The following is a 23,880-nucleotide window of genomic DNA, read 5'->3' as shown; positions in this document are numbered from 1 at the left end:
CTGCTAGAACTTTTCGGAGAGGTGACAGTTCTCTGAGTAAATTGGGGAGAAGTACTATATTTTTTCCACACATACAATGGAGTATGCAGACATGGAGGGGCTGGAGCCCGGATGCTTGCCCTGGTGCCTTGAGAAATTCGATACCTTGGTGACACAACAAGGATCTCCTAGACGGTAATCATGGTAGGCCTCTAACATCGCTGTGCCAATCCCTGGGATCTTGGATGCGCCTGCCCCTGTCGCCTATGGGACGCGCTTCCTTAGCCAAGGTGATAGTTATTCCACTGCTCCTATATTTCTTTGCAGTGATATCGATGATACCAACCAGAGACTTCTTCGTAGATTTGTGGGGAGTAAGCTCTGACAAGATATGGGGCGGCGATCGGAAAGTGGTGTCCATTTAGATATTTCACTGGTCGCTGTAGGAGGGAGGTCTGGTGGCACCTCACCTCGAGCTATAATTTGCGGCCACACATAATTACACGCATAATTAGTGGCCCATGCGTTCACGGATAGGCGACATAATGGAGGAGAGCAGAGCAATTCGAGAGGAGCTGGGTGATGTTGGAGTGTTGTACTGGCTGCTGACTCCTGGGGGCCTGTCTGGGGAACTGGTTGCTAAACTCGGCTGGTATTGATATATCCAGCCCAACACAGGCGGATGCCCTACGCCCCGCAGTTACTGCTGTGAAGCCTTCCAGGGATGAGCCCTGCTGGTGGCGCAAGTTTGGACACCGTGGCAAGAAGTGGGAGGGTCCCATATAGGCAACTTATATAACAAAGGCACCCTGTGCTCCTTTTAAGATATGCAAGACACATACAGAATGGGGTCTGACCTCTTTCTGGCTTATAATGCGATGGAGAGGGATGGGCGGGAAACAAAGCGAGGAGGTCTTACAGGCTGTTGAATGATGGCTACATTTATTGTATCAAGTCAAAAGTAGAATTTATAACTGTACAAGGTAAGGTGGTTGGGAAGGGAAGCCGTGGCCGTCCTGGCCCAGGATGCTGTTGGTTGTAGCTCGTCCTCCTCTCCGGTAGATGATGGCACCGCCCCGGGTAGACAAAAAGAAGAAAAGAGCAGTTAATGAGGCTGTCCCATTAGGCAAAAGGTAACTTAAAGTATAGACCTTGCTGTCACCGTGAACATAACCAAGAATTGCAGGGTAGATAGAGGGGAGGATTAGGAAAAGTATTCCGGCGTGCCCCCTGAAAAGCTCTGTCCAGGACCGTGCAAAGAAAAGAACAAAACTTAAAGAAAAATCCGGCCTATTGGTCTGCCGGTGTTTGGTTCACGCACAGGTGAGATTTGGGGAGGCCAGTAAGAAGAGAATTGCAGTAGTCTAGTCTGGAGAGGACCAGCGATTGCACCAGGGTTATAAGGTCCTGCTCCGGGAAGAAGCAACGGATTCCCCAAAGAAGGCGCAGTTGGTAACGAGCAGATTTTGCAAATTTTGCTTCTCGTCCTCGCTCCTCGATGAGCTCATCTGCTTCTCGTCCTTGTTCCTCATTTGGCTCGTCTGCTTCTCGTCTTTGTTCCTCGTTTGGCTCGTCTGCTTCTCGTCCTCGTTCCTCAGGAGTGCTCCGGTCTGTTCCCCCCGTCTCCCGAGTCCTGAACTCGCACACCTCAGCGTCTTTCGGGATCTCCCTTTCTGCTACGGTCTCCGCCCCGTTCCTCCAAGACGCATCATCCCATTGGCTGTTGTTCGAAAGGGGGAGTTCCTCTTCCTGCATGGGAGAAGGGCCGAAATGAAGTTAACTCTTTCCGGTCCGTCCCTGAACCTTTATTAGACTGTTCCTCTTTTATACATTGTTTCATCTGGTGGCAGCCCGGCTTCTACTCACAGGCACTTATTTTGTAAGTGAGCCAAGAGGAACCACCATCAAACTATAGGATACAGTGTATCCTAACACATGGATTGGGCAGAAGGGCAGTCACGATGCCCTACACATGAGACTGGATTATGGGAATGCCCTCTCCCTCGGTCGCCCTGATTTTCTTCTCAATAGACTCCAGGCGGTTGAATTTGGCAGCTAGACTGCTACTCAGACTCCCACCTAGGTCTCACATGTCCTTCCATATAAAGGCCTCCACTTAATCCCTATAAAAAGAAGAGTGTTTTTAAGGCCATGGTCTTAATGCATAAGGCTCATCAGGCCTTACACGGCACCGGCGTGGTTTACCTCAGAGACAGGATCAGCGAATAAATCCCAGTGCGTACCCTTCGTTCATCCCCTACCGCGAATCAATCGTCTTAGAGTAGGCGTGAGATTATTTTCTTACTTGAGACCACTCAACTGAAACAAAATTCCAGCAGACCCCAGTTGGTCAGTAATCTTACTGCCTTCAAGAGGAAACTGAAGACATGCCTCTTCAGCAAGTCACGTTAGGTTCCTTGGTCTGTTGTCCTTAGCCTGAGTGCCGGGACACTCTGCTGAGTAGCCGTGCACTTTACAAATCAGGTTAACATAACATAATATGACATTCATATCTCAGCAGGCTGCTGACACGGACCATGCACTACAAAGTAAGCCTCGAAAGGGAGGAGTATTTTGGGGGCTTTGACAATTAAACAGTGGGGGATGACAGTGGAGCATGTGAAGAGAGTTTCATATAATGCCCACCTGAGGTTTACGCAGTTTCATTATTTACATCAAACCTACTTTACACCGCAGTGGCTCCACAAGAGGTTCCAAGGTGTGGCCTCGCTGTGCCCGCGCTCTGGACACCCAGAAGGGACATTTTTACACATGGTGTGGAATTATCCGACACTAACACAGGTATCAGTGCAGGTGATGGAACATATGTTGGCAGTAATTGATGTGCACTTACCTCCCGATCCTCTGCCATGCTCGCAAGAGCTTGCTAAACGGACGAAACGCATCAAACACTGAATGAAATTGGTAGACCTGGTCACAGCTCTATTTAAACGCCTGATAGCAATGTCCTGGAAGGCAGCACAGCCCCCTCGGTGGAATGTTGCATCGAGCGGTACATAAATGGGCAGTAGCGGAGGCTGACACCATGTCTCATGACCAGCATCTCCGAGGGGGTGGTGGGGCTGCAAGCCTCTGGGATACTTAAGTGCTTAAACTCCTTGACAAATCAGACACCCCTGTGTGATGGTTGGATTTGTGAGATGGCTCGACGTCGATGCTGGCCTAGACTGTGCCCTACGTCGGGGGACCTAGGAGACCTGGTCTGTCTCCACGGCCCGTTGGGTGCTTTTTTGGGCCGGATGTTCTGTGTGCACTGTGCTTCCCATCCCCCTCGAACAGATGCTCCTGCGATACACCCTGTTATTACAGTGATCATTGCTATTGTGTTTCAATTGTCGCCCTGAGGACCTAATCTGTTGTTGGCAGTTTTTGTTATTATAACCGTAACTTTCTATTTTTGGCATCACCCTGATGTAGCTATAACAACTTTGTTACTTCCATTTGCTATAATATTGGAACAACACGTTTCCATGTACACAAATTCCACTTCTACATTGCTTGCTGATATGTGGTCATACTAATGTTTACTGTGTGAACTTAAGTGCGGATATGTTTATTGATATACATCTGTGATCTGCTGTTGTGATATAACAACATGCCAAAAAAGAAATATTTTTATAAAATCATTACCTTTTCTAAATGACGAATTATAAAGCTCACTGGAGTGAAGTAGTGTGGCTCACTGGTTAGAGGCGGCAGACCCGAGAGCAGAGGACGGCCCGGGACCAGGGTTCGATTCCCGGCGTGGCAGGTTTCTGGACCAGGGTCAGCGGACTCGATAATTCTCTCGCCTCGGTGCCCACTCTGATCAGCGATCACACTCGGCAACTCTGGGCATTAGCTTGCCTCATCTTCACTAACGGCCCCACCAGACCGCCGGGGATGCCTGGTCTCACCCTGGAGATACCCATTAAGGGACCATCTCTCAGGGAAGCCAGGAAGGGTTTCGCAGCGGTCGAAGCGCCTTGGGACCCTACGGGTAAGTAGTGCGCTATATAAATGCCAATACAATACATTTACTGTTCACCCTAACATTAGGTTAATAATATGTAGGGTCCATTAGAAAAAAGTAAACGCTGTAGAACAGAAAGAAGTGATTTCATACTTCTGAGAAACTTGGTTTCTTTCTAATTCTCAATATTTTTCTTCTGATTATGCTGCACATTTTTATCCTGCTTTTTTTACTTACTGCTCCCTTTCTCCATATGTTAATTACTGTTCCTGGGATTGGTTGGTGTGCTGCAACGCCCATAACAGAAAAAAATGCATGAATATAAAACAACTTGTCTTCATATTGAGATGGATTATTGACCTGTATGTGACACTGTAAGAAGTTAATGTAAAGTCAACAGTTTCTATGTTATATTGAGCTCTCAGCATCGAAGGCAACAAAATGCAAATGCTACTTACCAGTATGCATCTGTTCTTGGCATGTAGGGCTGCTGACATTCATATCTGTGCATAGATCGCAGCCTAGTGTTGGGTCCGGATGATTGCACATTGTTGTCCTGGAAGAGTCTTCGAAGTATCACGAGATAGGTGGCTCCTCCCCTGGACTACAGTCCGCATGGGCATCGCCTCCATCCCCAGATTGTTTTTAGCCATTGGCCGAGATGGAGTGAACTATGTGAGTGATGACCATGCTATGAGCATATATATATGAATACTGCAGCTGCTACAGGCGCCGGGGAGGAGGGCGGGCGATATGAATGTCAGCAACCCTACATGCCAAGAACAGATGCATACTGGTAAGTAGCATTTGCAGTTCGAGGCATGTGGGCTGCTGAATTCATAGCTGTGCATAGAATACATAGCAGTCCTCCTATTATTGGCGGCCGCCCGTGCCAGCTGCAGCAGTTTGAAAAAGTGTTTTGAGAACAGCCTGACCAACAGCTGCTTGCTGTTTAGAGTGCACGTCTACACAGTAATGTTTAGTAAAAGTATGTGTGGTAGACCATGTGGCTGCTCTACAAATATCCTCTAAGGGAATGTTCCCAAGGAAAGCCATAGAGGCCCCCAACTTTCTGGTGGAGTGGGCTCTTGGTGGAATTGTGAGAGTGCGCTTAGCCTTAGTGTAACAGATCTGAATACATTTCACGATCCACCTAGCGATACCAGCTTTGGAAATAGCGTTACCCTTGTGGTGTGAGGCAAATGCAACGAAAAGTTGCTTGGTCTTTCGAAAATCCTTTGTCCTGTCAATGTAGTACATTAAGGCTCTTTTGACGTCAAGGGTGTGGAGCATCCGCTCCGCCAGCGACTCAGGGTTTTGAAAAAACACTGGCAACTCAATTGTCTGGTTTATGTGGAATTGAGATACAACCTTGGGTAGAAATTTAGGGTTAGTGCGGAGCACCACCCTGTTAGCATGAACTTGGAAAAATGGTTCTTGGATGGTGAGTGCCTGCAACTCACTAACCCTCCGTAGCGATGTAATTGCTACTAAGAAAGCCACCTTCCAAGTCAGAAACTGAAGCTCACAAGAGTGCAGTGGCTCAAAAGGAGGACCCATCAGCCTTGTAAGAACCACATTGAGGTTCCATTCTGGGGCTGGTGGTGTCCGTGGTGGAATGACCCTTTTGAGTCCTTCCAGAAATGCCTTGATAGCAGGAACCTTGAAAAGTGATAGGTGTTGCCTATTCTGGAGGTATGCGGCCATTGCAGACAGGTGAATGCGGATGGAAGAATACGCCAAATTGCATTGGTACAGATGGAACAGGTAACAAATGATGTTCTGAATGGAAGCATCCAGCGGGTCAATGTTGTGGTTTACACAGTAAACGACAAACCGCTTCCATTTAGCCGCATAACATGCTCTAGTAGTGGGCTTCCTTGCCTCCCGAATGATGTCCATGCAATCGGGGGGAAGATTGAGGTAGCCAAACTCTAGGACTTCAGGAGCCAGATCGCCAGGTTGAGTTGTTGCGGATCTGGGTGCTGAATGTCGCCATGGCTCTGCGTCAGAAGGCTGGGTGTGAGATGAAGCCTTTGATGCGGTACCACGGAAAGTTCCAGAAACTTGGTGTACCATGGTTGGCGAGCCCACGTTGGAGCAACCAGGATGAGAGTCATCGAGTGCTGTCTGAGCTTGCGTGCCACCAGCGGTATCAGAGGTGCTGGGGGAAAAGCGTACGCAAATCTGCCTGACCAGTTCATCCACATCGCATTGCCCTGCGATTGCGGGTGTGGGAACCTGGCGGCGAAGCTTTGGCATTTTGCGTTCTCCCTTGTGGCAAACAGGTCTATCTCTGGATGACCCCACCTTTGGAAGTACGGTTGGAGTACTGATGGATGTATCTCCCACTCGTGCATTTGGTGGCTGTGCCTGCTGAGCAGGTCCGCCATCTGATTGTCCTTGCCTGGGAGATGCTCCGCCATGAGGAAGATGTTCCTCTGAATGGCCCACTTCCACATGCTCTGAGCCAGATGAGACAGCTGCGGAGAGTGTGTGCCACCGTGCTTCTGAATGTAGTACATGGCCGTCATGTTGTCCGTCCGGATCAACACGACCTTTTTGCACAGATGTACTTTGAATGCCTTCAAGGCCATGAAGATCGCCATCAGTTCCAATACATTGATGTGCATCTGCCTTTGCTGTAGCGTCCATAGTCCCTGCACTGTGTAGTGGAGTACATGCGCTCCCCATCCTTGGAGAGAAGCGTCCGTTGTCAGAATAATCTGTGGCACAGGCTCTTGGAACGGTCGGCCCTTGCAAAGGTTTTGTGGATTCCACCAATGCAGAGAGTTGTACGCCCGACCGCTCACCAACACTAGGTCTGTTAGTTGCCCATGAGCCTGAGTCCACTGACGTGCTAGGCACTCCTGAAGCGGACGCATATGTAGTCTCGCGTGCGGGACGATGGATATGCAGGAGGCCATCATGCCTATCAACTGCATAAACACCTTCGCTGGAAGCGAGTGCTGAGGACTGAATCGTTGGATCAGCGCCTGGATACTGGCGATTCTCACTGAATTTGGCTGCGCAGTGGCTGCCAGAGTGTCTATTGTCGCGCCCAGATACTGCCGTATATGGGCGGGTTGGAGATGGGATTTTGGGTAATTCAGCGAGAATCCCAGATCGTGCAGGAGATGAATGGTGCGGGACACGTGGTCGGCGCACTGCTGTTCTGTCTTTGCCTGAATGAGCCAGTCGTCCAGATAGGGATAGACGTGGACGTTCTGGCGTCTTAGATGCGCCGCCACAGTCGCCAGGCACTTTGTAAAAACTCTTGGCGCTGTGGTGACCCCGAAAGGCAGAACCCTGAACTGGTAGTGCTGATCTTGAATTGTGAATCTGAGGTACTTCCTGTGTGAAGGATGCAGGGGAATGTGAAAGTATGCATCCTTGAGATCTAGCGTAGCCAGGAAGTCCCCTTGCCGAAGCAGAGGAAGAACCTGCTGCAACGTGAGCATATGGAAGTGCTCCGACAGAATGTACCAGTTGAGGGGCCTGAGGTCCAGGATGGGCCTGAGGGATCCGTCCTTTTTGGGGATTAGAAAGTACAGAGAGTAAACTCCTGTTCCCCTTTCTTGCAGTGGCACGAGCTCTATTGCCCCTTTTTGCAACATGACATTGACCTCCTGCTGCAACAAGTGCAAGTGCTCGCCGGACATAGGACGGTTTCTTGGAGGTATGTTTGGTGGTGTGGAAGTAAGTTCTAGACAGTAACCGTACTGGATAAGAGATTTGACCCACCTGTCCGTGGTGATGGATTTCCACGCGGGCAGGAACTGCTGGAGTCTCCCCCCGACCGGTGTTGTGTGGTCGGGGGGCAGTGACAAGGCGTCACTGTTTGTTGGTGGTGGAGGACCTGGAGCTGTTGTTTCCACGTCCTCTGCCTTTGACGTTGTTACCCCTGTAACCACCTCTACCCTTGTTGGTGTATGAGGTCTGGGTGTTGCCCTTATAGTACTGCGTGGATTGTGATGCCTGACCCCTTGAGGTGCCTCTGTTATTGGAGCGGCGAAAGGAACCACCCCGAAACTGCTGGGACTGGAGGGCCCCCATAGACTTAGCAGTGTCCGTGTCTTTTTTCATTTTTTCAAGGGTTGCATCCACTTCAGGGCCAAACAGGTGGTCTGGATTAACTGTTTGATTTAAGATGGTTGTCTGTATGTCTGGCTTGAAGCCTGATATTCTAAGCCATGCATGCCTACGCAGTAACACGCTAGTGTTTATAGCCCTGGAGGCGGTATCAGCCACGTCCAGTGCACACTTAATGGAAGCGTTGGTGATTAGCTTCCCCTCCTGAATTAACATTTCCGCTCCCTCTTTGTACTGGTCAGGTAAGTGCTGCAGAAGTGTTTCTAGGGTGTCATAGTGCGCCCTATCGTAGCGTGCAAGTAGGGCCTGCGTGTTTGAAATGTGCCAAATATTAGCTGCCTGCGCAGCAATACGTTTCCCTGAGGCTTCAAAGATTTTTGATTCTTTGTCTGGGGGAGGAGCATCACTAGTGGTCTGCGAGTTTGCCCGCTTGCGTGCGTTTGATACAACCAAAGAATCCAGTGGCAAGTGTCCCTTGATGTACGTTGGATCAGTGGGCGCTGCCTTGTATTTTTTGTCAATACGAGGATTGATGACACGCGCCCGAGTGGGCTCCTTGAAAACCTCCGGCGCGTGCTTGAGCACTCCCTTGAGCATGGGCAATGTCTTGACCGACTTTTCAGCCACTGAGAAAGTGTCAAACAGGAAATCGACATCCACTGGGTCCGCATGGAGGTCGACATCATGATTAGCCGCAGCTCTCTCAATTAGAGCGTTGAAGGCTGCAGAGTCCTCTGTTGGAGAAGTTTTTGCTGCAAAAAGCTGCGGTTCGTGACCTGACTGAGGGTCCTCAGGGTCGCCTCCAGCAGACCAAGGTTCATGGACCTCTTCTGGATCCGAGTATGCTGGATAATTGTACTCGTCCTCCTCATCTCCGTCACCTTCCCCAGCGTTAGAATGAGTTGGTGAGAGTTCTAGATTTTGTGGAGATGTAGGCTCCATAGGGGCAGAAGTACCCGCAGAGCCCAACTTCTTCTTGAGTGGAATACGAAAATGTTCTAACACTGGCTCCGGGGTAATCTTCCTTTTAAGGAGAGAGAGTTTGCCTGTGTTGGCGTCGATGACAACCTCTCGATGCTCCTCGTCCGCGAGTGGCTGGAGCCGAGGCTTCGGCACCACCAATGACGCTTTAGGCGTCGACACCAGCTTCAAGGGCACCCCGGCCCCATGTTTTGAAGCGAAAGCCTTTGGCGTCGTCTTCGGCGGCAGAGTGAAGTGGATCGGCGCCTGCGCCTTCGCCGGTTTCTGTGGAGGCTTCGGCGCCACATTCTTCGGTTCGGGAGCCAATGCGTCCTTTTGAATACGTTGAAGGGATTCCGCGACCTTTTTGGTCAAGGACGGGGAGGGCTGGACCAGCCTGAGCGATTCCCCCGAGTCCGGAATTGGGTCGGCGATCAAAGGCACGGTCTTCGGCGCCGACACATCACCACCCTTGGCCTTCACGCCCGGAATCGGCGCAGCCAGAGCTTTGGGGTCGTCTTGACGCTTCTTCGAAGCTTTTTTCGGGTCATCGATCTCGATCATCTTCGGCGCCGACGCGGCCGCGTCGGTCGTCTTCGCCCTCGGCTTCGACGCCGGGGTCTTCGGGTCGGCCATCTTGGCGTGGCTTTTGATGTCGGCGGCCATTTTGGGCTTTTTAGGCGCTGAGGCCTCTGGAGCCTTCTGTCCCACCAGTGCGACTTTCACTTTCGGTTTCGATACCGTTGGTGTTGACCCTGATGGCTTCACTTTCGGTTTCTTCACCGGGAGTGGCGCATCGCCAATGTCCGTGGCCGGGCCCGGAGGCGGGGTCGTGGGACGAGTATTGAGGTCTTGGGTAAGGCCCGAAGGCGATCCCTCGACCTGGGCCGTATAATGGGGATTGACCCCAGAGTCAGTTTGAGGATGCTCTTCCTCTGAGCTATCCTCCACGGTGGCAATGGCCCCGTCGTCATCCCCTACCTCTCCGACGACCTCCTCAAACTCCTCGTCCCCCGCGTCGTAGTTTTCCTCCTCCGACGCCGGGCTGGAGTCCGAAACTTGAAAGACGGTGTCGTCAGGAACGTCTTCTTCGAAGATGTTGTCTGGCGGGGGCGCTGATCGCTGGGCCTGGAGTCTAGCGGCCCGACGAAGCTTGAGAGTTTCCTTACACCGGAACTTGGAGCAGGCCATACACCTGGCCTCATCGTGGTCCGGCGACAAACATTTGTTGCACACTGGGTGCACGTCGAGGTGTGAATACTTTGAGGTGCACACCGGGCACCTCTTAAATGGAGTTCGTTCCATGTTAAGTAGTCTGGAGCGTCGTGTAGGCCCGGCCGCGCCGACAGCACGCGGAAGGGCAGCAAGTGTTCGGAGCCGATGAATAAACAAAACCGAACGATGAACAATACCGACGCCAATCCTAAAGACCTTTTGGTCTCAAGTCAGGAAAGTTAAACAACTATCGATTCCGACAGAGGGAACCGATACACATCCGAACCCAATGGCGGAAAAAAACAATCTGGGGATGGAGGCGATGCCCATGCGCACTGTAGTCCAGGGGAGGAGCCACCTATCTCGTGATACTTCGAAGACTCTTCCAGGACAACAATGTGCAATCATCCAGACCCAACACTAGGCGGCGATCTATGCACAGATATGAATTCAGCAGCCCACATGCCTCGAACTAAAAATGTCTGTCTGTTGTGTGCCTGTCAGAGTGCATGGTGTCACTGTGCATTAACCCTGACAGGAGATCATGTGTGTTCCGCTGACACATGTAATGCGGCACACAAAATATGAATAATCCACTTCCTTCTTTTGCTGTATTTACCAAACAGCATCTCACCTTTAGGAGTTCCCACGCCGGTGCCTCGCACTTCTTTTCTATCTCCATTATCAGGGCATTGAGAGAGGTGATTTGATTGGACAGTTTTGTGATATTTGCATTTTCTACCATGGTGATTTTCTTCTCCATCTCCTCCAGTGTTTTATGCAGTGTTTGCTTATTTTTTTTCAGGAGCTGCTGCAGTTTTTTAAACTCAGATTCAATTTTCTGTTTCTCAATTCTTAACGTGTCCTGTCAGGAGCAAAGAAAAGATGGTTAGATATTAAAAAGCTTCCAACAAGCCGTCCTTAGAGTGGGAGTCCAGAGGGAGGTGGAGAGGTTCATAGTTTCTTCAGAACACTAGCGTGCTTTTCCTAATTTCTGACCTGCAGCCTCTTACTACCTTCCCTTCTACCGTCTTCTGTCCTTCTCACACTCCTGCCCTCCCTCTTCCCTCAGTCACCTTGCGAACTGTAGAGAGGTCAGAATTTGTGAAGCTGCAGATTTGCTCGATCCATAGAGCTAGTGCACAGAAGAGATCCCACTGCAGGCAGAGACGCTCGATCCATGGAGCAAGTGCAAGGAAGAGAACGCACCGCAGGCAGAGACACTCGATCCATGGAGCGAGTGCAAAGAAGCCAACACACCACAGGCAGAGACGCTCGATCCATGGAGGGAGTGCAAGGAAGAGAACCCACCGCAGGCAGAGACGCTCGATCCATGGAGCGAGTGCAAGGAAGAGAACCCACCGCAGGCTGAGACGCTCAATCCATGGAGCGAGTGCAAATAAGATAACACACTGCAGGCAGAGACATTCGATCCATGGAGCGAGTGCAAAGAAGCCAACACACCACAGGCAGAGACGCTCGATCCATGGAGGGAGTGCAAGGAAGAGAACCCACCGCAGGCAGAGACGCTCGATCCATGGAGCGAGTGCAAGGAAGAGAACCCACCGCAGGCTGAGACGCTCAATCCATGGAGCGAGTGCAAATAAGATAACACACTGCAGGCAGAGACGTTCGATCCATGCAGCGAGTGCACGGAAGAGAACCCATTGCAGGCAGAGACACTCGATCCATGGAGCTAATGCACGGAAGAGAATTCACCGCAGTCAAAGTCCCAGAGACTGGCTGAGTGGAGTGTAGCGTAGTTCCTATATCACTGATAGGCTCTGCGCATTGGAATAATATACACTATAGTTCTAGCATAGGACTGAGGTCAGTATGCCTCTATCGAGTACATAAAACGTAATTACATGTGTGTGCCAGCTAACTCAGAGGTCACTAGAAACTTCTCGAATAAACAAGAAGGGATTAGTTTCTGACAACTGCATAAGCATGACAACTTTGTTTCCCTTTAGAATCGGAACAGTCTCGGAATTGTGGAAACAATAGATAACAGTTTTACTCAGTCAATCGTGCATGCTTCGTTTCTACAGAGTTTACACAGAAATAGGTAGACGGGCGTGTCAATAAAAAGGGTTTATTGAACAGTCTTATTTCTCGTGCAAGAGATATGAACTGCTACAATCAAAAGACAGAATGCGAAGTATAATACGTACAGCGTTAGCCATAAGATAATATAATACTGCAATAACATGGTTTGTCGTTATGACATATATTCATAAAAATACATACATAAATAACAGGCAAAAATGTGAATATTCACCTGGTGCTTCTAGCTATTTCTACCCCGGTGTACCTAACCTAAGTGTAGTACAAGGTAAGAAGTAGGTGCTGCTTTTCTATAGTCTAGTTGGGCTATAGTTTACTTTGGTGTTGCCAAGATTTGCCTAAAGTCCCTCTAGGTTCTAGTCTGCTCCATACCTTAGGATGAGAGAGGTTTGAATCTCTTTCCGGGTCTCGATCTCTAACACCCCGCAAGGGGAGTCAGAAACACTGTAGCTGGATTCTTTGCGAGGAGGATGACAGCGTCTGGTCATTGCGTCAGGCGGGGACTCGACTTCCTTCCGAATTGCCATGGCGAGCCATGCAAGTATGCAGCCGTGACTTGCCATGGCAAGTGAGGGTATATTTATACCTTGTAGGTGTTTAGGAATGTCAGTATTGACGTAAAAGTCGAGCAGAGGAACTTCATGAATGAGAGTCATGCCTGAATTTGGTTAGCATGGATAATGCCTAAATAAGGATTGGATATCTATGCCTAAATAAGAGCAAAGTGAATTGGGCCTATATAAGGGTGTAAATCGGGAAACCTATATACTGTATCTAAATTGACACACAACAGGAGAGACTGGCTTAAGTCAAGTGTGAGTCAATGCGACTCATACGAGAAAATAGAATGTAAAAGATGTGAAACAGGAAGTTTCAGCACTGGGAATGGAACATACAACATTTAGGGAGTGCGGGCTGCCCTGTGCTGAAAGGACATTGGCTGTGTTTGCCGAGGAGACGCTCAGGGGGTACCCTACTATCTATCCCATAGAGAGTGATGTGGAATTACTAATGTAGTAATTTCATATTCATAATTATACCAGGATTATGAGTTTTGTGCTGTGAAAACAAGAGATCAAGAATTACCAGATAAACCAATGTTACAGCACCAGTTCCTTCAGGTAATTTACAGCAAACTCCTACAGAGGATGGACGTGGAGGTTAGAGTGACATTTTGTCCTTGCGTAGGATAGGAGGCTGTGAGTTATCAGATAAGGTATGTCACACCCAAGCGTAGAATAACAGGGTGTGAGCCATCAGGTGAAGTATATCACACCCCGGCATGGAATAGGAGTGTTTCAGCTGATGAGAGGTTTGTCTCTCAATCGTCACCATGAAGAGCTGGACTGAGGAATACTGTGGAGTCAGGTATGTCTCCACTCCTGCTGGGGGCCTGGGCTCCTATATGTGTCACTAGTATACAGGCAGAGGGTGGTGCTCCTGTATGTGTTGTTAGTATACAGGTAGAGGGGCGTGCTCCTGTGCAGTGTCACTAGTATACAGGTAGAAGGTTGTGCTCTTGTGCTGTGTCACTAGTATACAGGTAGAGGGTTGTGCTCCTGTAAGTGTCACTAGTATACAGGTAGAGGGTTGTGCTCCTGTATGTTTCACTAGTATACAGGTGGAGGGTTGTGCTCTTGAGCTGTGTCACTAATATACAGGTACAGGGTTGTGCTCCTTTGATGAGCCACCAGTATACAGGTAGAGGGTTGTGCTCCTGTATGCAATGGGGGTTACCTTTAACTCAGTCTATTGTCCAACCGGTAGGGTGCCCAAGTCTTGGAAGGAGGCAACAATTGTTTTGACCTTAAAACCCGGTAAGGACCCTAAAAAGGCGGACTCCTACCGTCCAATCTCCCTGCTGAACGCCGATTATAAGATCTTCATGGGCATATTGGCAGGGAGATCGGCAAAATTGATTCCGAAGTTGAAACACTCGGATCAGAAAGGGTTTGTTGCAGGAAGACATATTCAGGAGCAGACGCAGCTCTTAATAGGCAATATAGATCTGGCCATTCAGAGGACTGAACCCTTGGCAGTAGTCGCTCTAGACGCGGCCAAGGCTTTTGATAGAGTCTGTTGGGTGTACCTTTGGGAGGTTCTGAAGATAACGGGGTTTGGTTCCATCTTTATACAAACCTTGCAGAACTGTTACCAGGGTGCCTCCGCCCGAATCCTTCTAAATGAGCTACTAACATCGAGCTTTAATATCCAGAGAGGGACCAGGCAGGGCTGTCCGATCTCGCCCCTTTTATTTAATATATATATATGGAACCATTGGCACAGGCGATGAGATTGGACGATCTAATCCATCCCTTTAGATCTGAACGATATAGTTCTAAAATAGCACTCTATGCCGATGATCTAATACTATACACGAGTGCCCCCGAGGCGGCGATTCCGAGAGTAGAGGAGCTTATGGGGGAATTTGGATCCCTATCTGGGTATTTAGTTAACAAAACAAAGACAGAGGTGATGTGCTGGAATTTGGAGTGGACAGGAAGGGTCAGCGCAGAGTTGGAATTTGGAGTGGACAGGAAGGGTCAGCGCAGAGTTGAGACATCTGAGGATTTGTATTGTCAAGGACTTGGAGAAAATACCTCAGATTAATCTCAATAGGGTCACTAAAGAAATAGATGGCCTCTTTAGTAGATGGAGGAACCTTCCCTTAACCATTTATGGAAAAACCAACTTGGTAAAGATGGCCATTCTTCCTAAGCTGTCTTACTTATTTTCCTTATACCATTAACCTTCATGAAAGAAAGCCTAAGTAAGGTACAGAGCAAGATTGGGAGCTTTTTGTGGGGAGATGAAGGGGTCCGATTGGCGTGGAAAAAACTTAGGCGCAGATTAAAGAAAGGCGGGCTAGCCCTTCCTGATGTGAGGCTATATGCAGCAGCATTCCAGTTTAAAAGCATCCGGATGCTACTTGTTACACCAGAGGAGTCAGCTTGGGGCAGGCTGGTAGGAGAAATGGCGAGAGCGGAAGGAGGAGGAGGCGGTGAGGCATTTTTATAAGCGGGTACGTCTGAAGGTTCTGAGGGCGGCCTTGGAGCTATGGTATAGGCTTAGATGTAGCTGGGGCATAGGGGCATTCTGGCAATGCCCTTGTTTGGGATGCACCGGGAACACCGGGATGCCTTAGAGATAGTTTGGCGTTGCCTATAAGAAGGGCGGGCATCACTACCTGGGCCGAGCTAGTAGACTCTGGGGGGATACACCCATGGGAATACCGGAGAGCAAAGATCGGGCCAGGGTTCTCTAGATTCACATACCTACAGTTGGTGTCATGGTATGACGCAGAAAAGGGGGAAGTTAGAGGGAATGGGGAGATTGAAGGGCTGTAGCAATCCACCCTCCCAATTAAGAAAGAAACCTCAGTTTGGTATAACAACTTGTTGGAAGCAGAAGATCTTGAGGTCCCCCTTTAGCTGCGGTGTGGACCCAAACCCCCTTGGGCCATCAATAGAGTCCCTATATGAGCCCTCATTAACCCTTTCGATGCTGATGACGAGCTCAGCTCGTCATGATGCACAGTTGAGCTGTGCTGATGACGAGCTGAGCTCGTCATGAATGCAGGAGAAGAGTAATTTCCAGCACAGGGGGGGAAAACACCTAGCAGCCAAGGTGTTAAAGGTCTTGTATAAATATGTTAAACCTGCCTGTTTGAAAACAAACCACTTCTTCGTCATCAACAGACTTTACTGTACTCCCGCTAAGATCGCCAAGTTTGCCCCCGAGCCACCCCCTAAATGTCCAAGATGTCTGCCACCCCTAGCTAATGACCTACATGTCTTCTTAGAGTGTCCAGAACTGAAAAACATTTTGGACAGAGGTGGGCGACACTATTCGAGATATTTTTAACACCTCTATACACATCAACATGTCACTGGTATTTTTTGGAGATGATGGCCGTTTCAGTCGGAACCTCTCTCAGAAAAACAGAGGTATACTAATTTACTTGGTATTGCTGGCCCGGAGGGAAATCTGTAAGAGGTGGAACGACCCCCTACCACCAAAAAGGGAGGACTGGCTCAAGGCCTCATTCGCCATGGCCCGTCTGGATTATGAGAGCGCAGAAGATAAGCCATTAAACATCTGGTATCCTTTTGTGAGTTGAGGCCAAAATTTAAGATTAATATAATTGGTCTAATGATTACACCAAGCTCCCTCACAAAAAGGGATCGGTCGGAGGACCCAAGCGAGTGCGGTAAGCCGGAGGGGTCACAGATCGTAAGAGCGGCTTCGTAAGACACGCAGAGGCTTGATAGGTCAGATAAGGACCAAAAAAAACCCATTGATGTGCCACCAGTATACAGGTAGAGGGTTGTGCTCCAGTATGTGTCATTAGTATATAGGTGGAGTGTTGTGCTCCTATGCTGTGTCACTAGTATACAGGTAGAGGGTTGTGCTCTTGTGATGTGCCACTAGTATACAGGTAGAGGGACGTGCTCCAGTGCATGTCTCTAGTATACAGGTAGAGGGTTGTGCTCCTATATGTCTCACTACTATACAGGTAGATGGTTGTGCTCCTGTGATGTGCCACTAGCATTATAGGTAGAGGGACGTGCTCCTGTGATGTGCCACTAGTGTACAGGTAGAGGGTTGTGCTCCTGTATGTGTCACTAGTATACAGGTGGAGGGTTGTGCTCCTTGCTCCTCTGCTGTGTCACTAGTATACAGGTAGAGGGACGTGCTCCTATGCTGTGTCACTAGTATACAGGTAGAGGGACGCGCTCCTTGACTGTGTCACTAGTATACAGGTACAGAGGTCAGTTCCTGTGCTGTCTCACTAGTATAAATGTGGATGGTTGTGCTCCTGTATGTTTCACTAGTATACAGGTGGAGGGATGTGCTCCTCTGCTGTGTCACTAGTATACAGGTTGAGGGTTGGGCTCCTGTAAGTGTCACTAGTATACCGGTAGAGGGTTGTACTCCTGTACGTGTCACCAGTATACAGGTAGAGGATTGTGCTCTTGTGCAGTGTCACTAATTTACAGGTAGAGGGTTGTGCTCCTCTACTCCTGTGATGTGCCACTAGTAATGCAGGTAGAGGGTTGTGCTCCTGTATGTGTTACTAATATACAGGTAGAGGGTTGTGCTCCTTTGATGTGCCACCAGTATACAGGTAGAGGGTTCTGTTCCTGTATGTGTCACTAGTATATAGGTGGAGTGTTGTGCTCCTCTGCTGTGTAACTAGTATACAGGTAGAGGGATGTGCACCTATGCTGTGTCACTAGTATACAGGTAGAGGGACGTGTCCCCTGTGATGTGCCACTAGTAAATAGGTAGAGGGCAGTGCTCATGTATGTGTCACTAGTATACAGGTAGAGGGACGTGTCCCCTGTGATGTGCCACTACTAAATAGGTAGAGGGCAGTGCTCATGTATGTGTCACTAGTATACAGGTAGAGGGACGTGCTCCTGTGCAGTGTCACTAGTATACAAGAAGAGGGACATGCTCCTGTAAGTGTCACTACTATACAGGTAGAGGGTTGTGTTCCTGTATGTGTCACTAATATACAGGTAGAGGGTTGTGATCTTGTGCTGTGTCACTAGTATACAGGTAGAGGGTTGTGCTCCTGTATGTGCCACTAGTATACAGTGGAGGGTTGTGCTCCTGTATGTGTTACTAATATACAGGTAGAGGGTTGTGCTCTTGTGCTGTGTCACTAGTATACAGGTGGAGGGTTGTGCTCCTCTGCTGTGTCACTAGTATACAGGTAAAGGGATGTGCTCCTGTGATGTGCCACTAGTATACAGGTAGAGGGCTGTGCTCCTTTATGTGTCACTAGTATACAGGTGAAGGGTTGTGCTCCTGTATGTGTCACTAATATACAGGTAGAGGGTTGTGCTCTTGTGCTGTGTCACTAGTATACAGGTGGAGGGTTGTGCTCCTCTGCTATGTCACTAGTATACAGGTAGAGGGACGTGCTCCTGTGATGTGTCACTAGTATACAGGTGGAGGGTTGTGCTCCTGCGATGTGCCACTAGTATGCAGGTATAGGTTTGTGCTCCTGTGCTGTAACACTAGTATACAGGTAGTTGGTCGTGCTCCTGTGATGTGCCACTAGTATACAGGTAGAGGGTTGTGTTCCTGTATGTGTTACTAGTATACATGTGGAGGGTTGTGTTCCTGTATGTGTCACTAATATACAGGTAGAAGGTTGTGATCTTGTGCTGTGCCACTAGTATACAGGTAGAGGGTTGTGCTCCTTTATGTGTCACTAATATACAGGTAGAGGGTTGTGATCTTGTGCTGTGCCACTAGTATACAGGTAGAGGGTTGTGCTCCTGTATGTGTCACTACTATACAGTGGAGGGTTGTGCTCCTGTATGTGTCACTAATATACAGGTAGAGGGTTGTGATCTTGTGCTGTGCCACTAGTATACAGGTAGAGGGTTGTGCTCCTTTATGTGTCACTAATATACAGGTAGAGGGACATGTTCCTGTGATGCACCACTAGTATACAGGTAGAGGGTTGTGCTCCTGTATGTGTCACTAGTATACAGGTGGAGGGTTGTGCTCCTCTGCTGTTTCACTAGTATAAAGGTAGAGGGACGTGCTCCTATGCTGTGTCACTAGTATACAGGTAGAGGGACGTGCTCTTCGACTGTGTCACTAGTATACAGGTACAGAGGTCTGTTCCTGTGCTGTCTCACTAGTATACATGTGGAGGGTTGTGCTCCTGTATGTGTCACTATTATACAGGTGGAGGATTGTGCTCCTCTGCTGTGTCACTAGTATACAGGTAGAGGGTTGTGCTCCTTTGATGTGCCACCAGTATACATGTAGAGGGTTGTGCTCCTGTATGTGTCACTAGTATATAGGTGGAGTGTTGTGCTCCTCTGCCGTGTCACTAGTATACAGGTAGAGGGGCGTGCTCCTATGCTGTGTCACTAGTATACAGGTAGAGGGTTGTGCACCTGTGATGTGCCACTAGTATATAGGTAGAGGGCAGTGCTCATGTATGTGCCACTAGTATACAGGTAGAGGGACGTGCTCCTGTGCATGTCTCTAGTATACAAGTAGAGGGTTGTGCTTTGGTATGTGTCACTAGTATACAGGTGAAGGGTTGTGCTCCTGTATGTGTCACTAATATACAGGTAGAGGGTTGTGCTCTTGTGCTGTGTCACTAGTATACAGGTACAGGGACGTGCTCCTGTGCAGTGTCACTAGTATACAAGAAGAGGGACATGCTCCTGTAAGTGTCACTACTATACAGGTAGAGGGTTGTGTTCCTGTATGTGTCACTAGTATACAGGTAGAGGGACGTGTTCCTGTATGTGTTACTAGTATACATGTGGAGGGTTGTGTTCCTGTATGTGTCACTAGTATACAGTGGAGGGTTGTGCTCCTGTATGTGTCACTAATATACAGGTAGAGGGTTGTGATCTTGTGCTGTGTCACTAGTATACAGGTAGAGGGTTGTGCTCCTGTATGTGCCACTAGTATACAGTGGAGGGTTGTGCTCCTGTATGTGTCACTAATATACAGGTAGAGGGTTGTGCTCTTGTGCTGTGTCACTAGTATACAGGTGGAGGGTTGTGCTCCTCTGCTGTGTCACTAGTATACAGGTAAAGGGATGTGCTCCTGTGATGTGCCACTAGTATACAGGTAGAGGGCTGTGCTCCTTTATGTGTCACTAGTATACAGGTGAAGGGTTGTGCTCCTGTATGTGTCACTAATATACAGGTAGAGGGTTGTGCTCTTGTGCTGTGTCACTAGTATACAGGTGGAGGGTTGTGCTCCTCTGCTGTGTCACTAGTATACAGGTAGAGGGACGTGCTCCTATGCTGTGTCACTAGTATACAGGTAGAGGGTTGCGCTCTTGTGCTGTGTCACTAATATAAAGGTAGAGGGTTGTGCTCCTGTATGTGTCACTAATATACAGGTACAGGGTTGTGCTCTTGTGCTGTGTCACTAATATACAGGTAGAGGGTTGTGCTCCTGTATGTGATACTAGTATAGAGGTGGAGTGTTGTTCTCCTCTGCTGTGTCACTAGCATTACAGGTAGAGGGACGTGCTCCTGTGATGTGCCACTAGTATACAGGTAGAGGGTTGTGCTCCTGTATGTGTCACTAGTATACAGGTGGAGGGGTGTGCTCCTTGCTCCTCTGCTGTGTCACTAGTATACAGGTAGAGGGACTTGCTCCTATGCTGTGTCACTAGTATACAGGTAGAGGGACGCGCTCCTTGACGGTGTCACTAGTATACAGGTACAGAGGTCTGTTCCTGTGCTGTCTCACTAGTATAAATGTGGATGGTTGTGCTCCTGTATGTTTCACTAGTATACAGGTGGAGGGATGTGCTCATCTGCTGTGTCACTAGTATACAGGTTGAGGGTTGGGCTCCTTTAAGTGTCACTAGTATACTGGTAGAGGGTTGTGCTCCTGTACCTGTCACCAGTATACAGGTCGAGGGTTGTGCTCCTCTGCTGTGTCACTAGTATACAGGTAGAGGGTTGTGCTCCTGTACGTGTCACTAGTATACAGGTAGAGGGTTGTGGTCTTGTGCTGTGTCACTAGTATACAGGTAGAGGGTTGTGGTCTTGTGCGGTGTCACTAGTATACAGGTAGAGGGTTGTGGTCTTGTGCTGTGTCACTAGTATACAGGTAGAGGGTTGTGGTCTTGTGCGGTGTCACTAGTATACAGGTAGAGGGTTGTGCTCCTGTATGTGTCACTAGTATACTGTGGAGGGTTGTGGTCTTGTGCTGTGTCACTAGTATACAGGTAGATGATTGTGCTCTTGTGCTGTGTCACTAATTTACAGGTAGAGAGTTGTGCTCCTCTGCTCCTGTGATGTGCCACTAGTAATACAGGTAGAGGGTTGTGCTCTTGTGCTGTGTTACTAATATACAGGTAGAGGGTTGTGCTCCTTTGATGTGCCACACGTATACAGGTAGAGGGTTGTGTTTCTGTATGTGTCACTAGTATATAGGCGGAGTGTTGTGCTTTTCTGCTGTGTCACTAGTATACAGGTAGAGGGATGTGCACCTATGCTGTGTCACTAGTATACAGGTAGAGGGACGTGCTCCTGTGATGTGCCACTAGTAAATAGGTAGAGAGCAGTGCTCCTGTATGTGTCATTAGTATACAGGTAGAGGGATGTGCTCCTGTGCAGTGTCACCACTATACAGGTAGAGGGTTGTGCTACTGTATGTGTCACTACTATACAGTTAGATGGTCGTGCTCCTGTTATGTGCCACTAGTATACAGGTAGAGGGTTGTGTTCCTGTATGTGTCACTAGAATACAGTGGAGGGTGTGCTCCTGTATGTGTCAATAATATACAGGTAGAGGGTTCTGATCTTGAGCTGTGTCACTAGTATACAGGTAGAGGGTTGTGCTCCTGTATGTGTCACTAGTATACAGGTAGAGGGTTGTGCTCCTGTATGTGTCACTAGTATACAGTGGAGGGTTGTGCTCCTGTATGTGTCAATAATATACAGGTAGAGGATTGTGCTCTTGTGCTGTGTCACTAGTATACAGGTGGAGGGTTGTGCTCCTCTGCTGTGTCACTAGTATACAGGTAAAGGGATGTGCTCCTGTGATGTGCCACTAGTATACAGGTAGAGGGTTGTGCTCCTTTATGTGTCACTAGTATACAGGTGAAGGGTTGTGCTCCTGTATGTGTCACTAATATACAGGTAGAGGGTTGTGCTCTTGTGCTGTGTCACTAGTATACAGGTGGAGGGTTGTGCTACTCTGCTGTGTCACTAGTATACAGGTAGAGGGACGTGCTCCTGTGATGTGTCACTAGTATACAGGTGGAGGGTTGTGCTCCTGTGATGTGCCACTAGTATGCAGGTATAGGTTTGTGCTCCTGTGCTGTAACACTAGTATACAGGTAGTTGTTTGTGCTCCTGTGATGTGCCACTAGTAAATAGATAGAGGGCAGTGCTCCTGTATGTGTCACTAGTATACAGGTAGAGGGACGTGCTCCTGTGCAGTGTCACTACTATACAGGTAGAGGGTTGTGCTACTGTATGTGTCACTACTATACAGTTAGAAAGTCGTGTTCCTGTTATGTGCCACTAGTATACAGGTAGAGGGTTGTGTTCCTGTATGTGTCACTAGAATACAGTGGAGGGTGTGCTCCTGTATGTGTCAATATTATACAGGTAGAGGGTTTTGATCTTGTGCTGTGTCACTAGTATACAGGTAGAGGGTTGTGCTCCTGTATGTGTCACAAGTATACAGGTAGAGGGTTGTGCACCTGTATGTGTCACTAGTATACAGTGGAGGGTTGTGCTCCTGTATGTGTCAATAATATACAGGTAGAGGATTGTGCTATTTTGCTGTGTCACTAGTATACAGGTGGAGGGTTGTGCTCCTCTGCTGTGTCACTAGTATACAGGTAAAGGGATGTGCTCCTGTAATGTGCCACTAGTATACAGGTAGAGGGTTGTGCTCCTTTATGTGTCACTAGTATACAGGTGAAGGGTTGTGCTCCTGTATGTGTCACTAATATACAGGTAGAGGGTTGTGCTCTTGTGCTGTGTCACTAGTATACAGGTGGAGGGTTGTGCTCCTCTGCTGTGTCACTAGTATACAGGTAGAGGGACGTGCTCCTGTGATGTGTCACTAGTATACAGGTGGAGGGTTGTGCTCCCGTGATGTGCCACTAGTATGCAGGTATAGGTTTGTGCTCCTGTGCTGTAACACTAGTATACAGGTAGTTGTTTGTGCTCCTGTGATGTGCCACTAGTAAACAGGTAGAGGGTTGTGTTCCCGTATGTGTCACTAGTATACAGTGGAGGGTGTGCTCCTTTATGTGTCACTAATATACAGGTAGAGGGTTGTGCTCCTGTATGTGTCACTAGTATACAGTGGAGGGTTGTGCTCCTGTATGTGTCACTAATATACAGGTAGAGGGTTGTGCTCTTGTGCTGTGTCACTAGTATACAGGTAGAGGGTTGTGCTCCTGTATGTGTCACTAATATACAGGTAGAGGGTTGTGCTCTTGTGCTGTGTCACTAATATACAGGTAGAGGGTTGTGCTCCTGTATGTGTCACTAGTATACAGGTGGAGGGTTGTGCTCCTCTGCTGTGTCACTAGTATACAGGTAGAGGGACATGCTCCTGTGATGTGCTACTAGTATACAGGTAGAGGGTTGTGCTCCTGTATGTGTCACTAGTATACAGGTGAAGGGTTGTGCTCTTCTGCTGTGTCACTAGTATAAAGGTAGAGGGACGTGCTCCTATGCTGTATCACTAGTATACAGGTGGAGGGACGTGCTCTTCGACTGTGTCACTAGTATACAGGTACAGCGGTCTGTTCCTGTGCTGTCTCACTAGTATACATGTGGAGGGTTGTGCTCCTGTATGTGTCACTATTATACAGGTGGAGGAGTGTGCTCCTCTGCTGTGTCACTAGTATACAGGTAGAGGGTTGTGCTCCTTTGATGTGCCACCAGTATACATGTAGAGGGTTGTGGTCCTGTATGTGTCACTAGTATACAATAATAATAATATTAATAAAGCCATTTTTAAAGCGCCTGGCTGCACTAAAAATAGTGTGTCCCCGCACTAGAATGCTACTACATCTCAAGAACAGAAAACGAGGGAGAGGGAAGCGACGGTTAAAAGGA

The 23,880-nt window shown here is 48.6% G+C and overlaps 1 protein-coding gene across 1 annotated transcript in view; it reads right to left on the bottom strand.

Annotated features, from left to right (window-relative positions):
- Positions 1-23,880, bottom strand: part of LOC147710108 (E3 ubiquitin-protein ligase TRIM39-like) — a 286,153-nt gene that overhangs the window by 123,658 nt on the left and 138,615 nt on the right. Inside the window, exon 4 of the mRNA XM_086920808.1 lies at positions 10,854-11,084. Coding sequence (XP_086776934.1) covers positions 10,854-11,084 — 231 coding nt within the window. The remainder of the gene's footprint in view (positions 1-10,853; positions 11,085-23,880) is intronic.

Source organism: Lissotriton vulgaris, chromosome 5 (assembly GCF_964263255.1).
Source record: "Lissotriton vulgaris chromosome 5, aLisVul1.2, whole genome shotgun sequence".
In the NCBI taxonomy this organism is placed as follows: domain Eukaryota; kingdom Metazoa; phylum Chordata; class Amphibia; order Caudata; family Salamandridae; genus Lissotriton; species Lissotriton vulgaris.
This window is presented reverse-complemented; position numbering and strand designations above follow the sequence as displayed.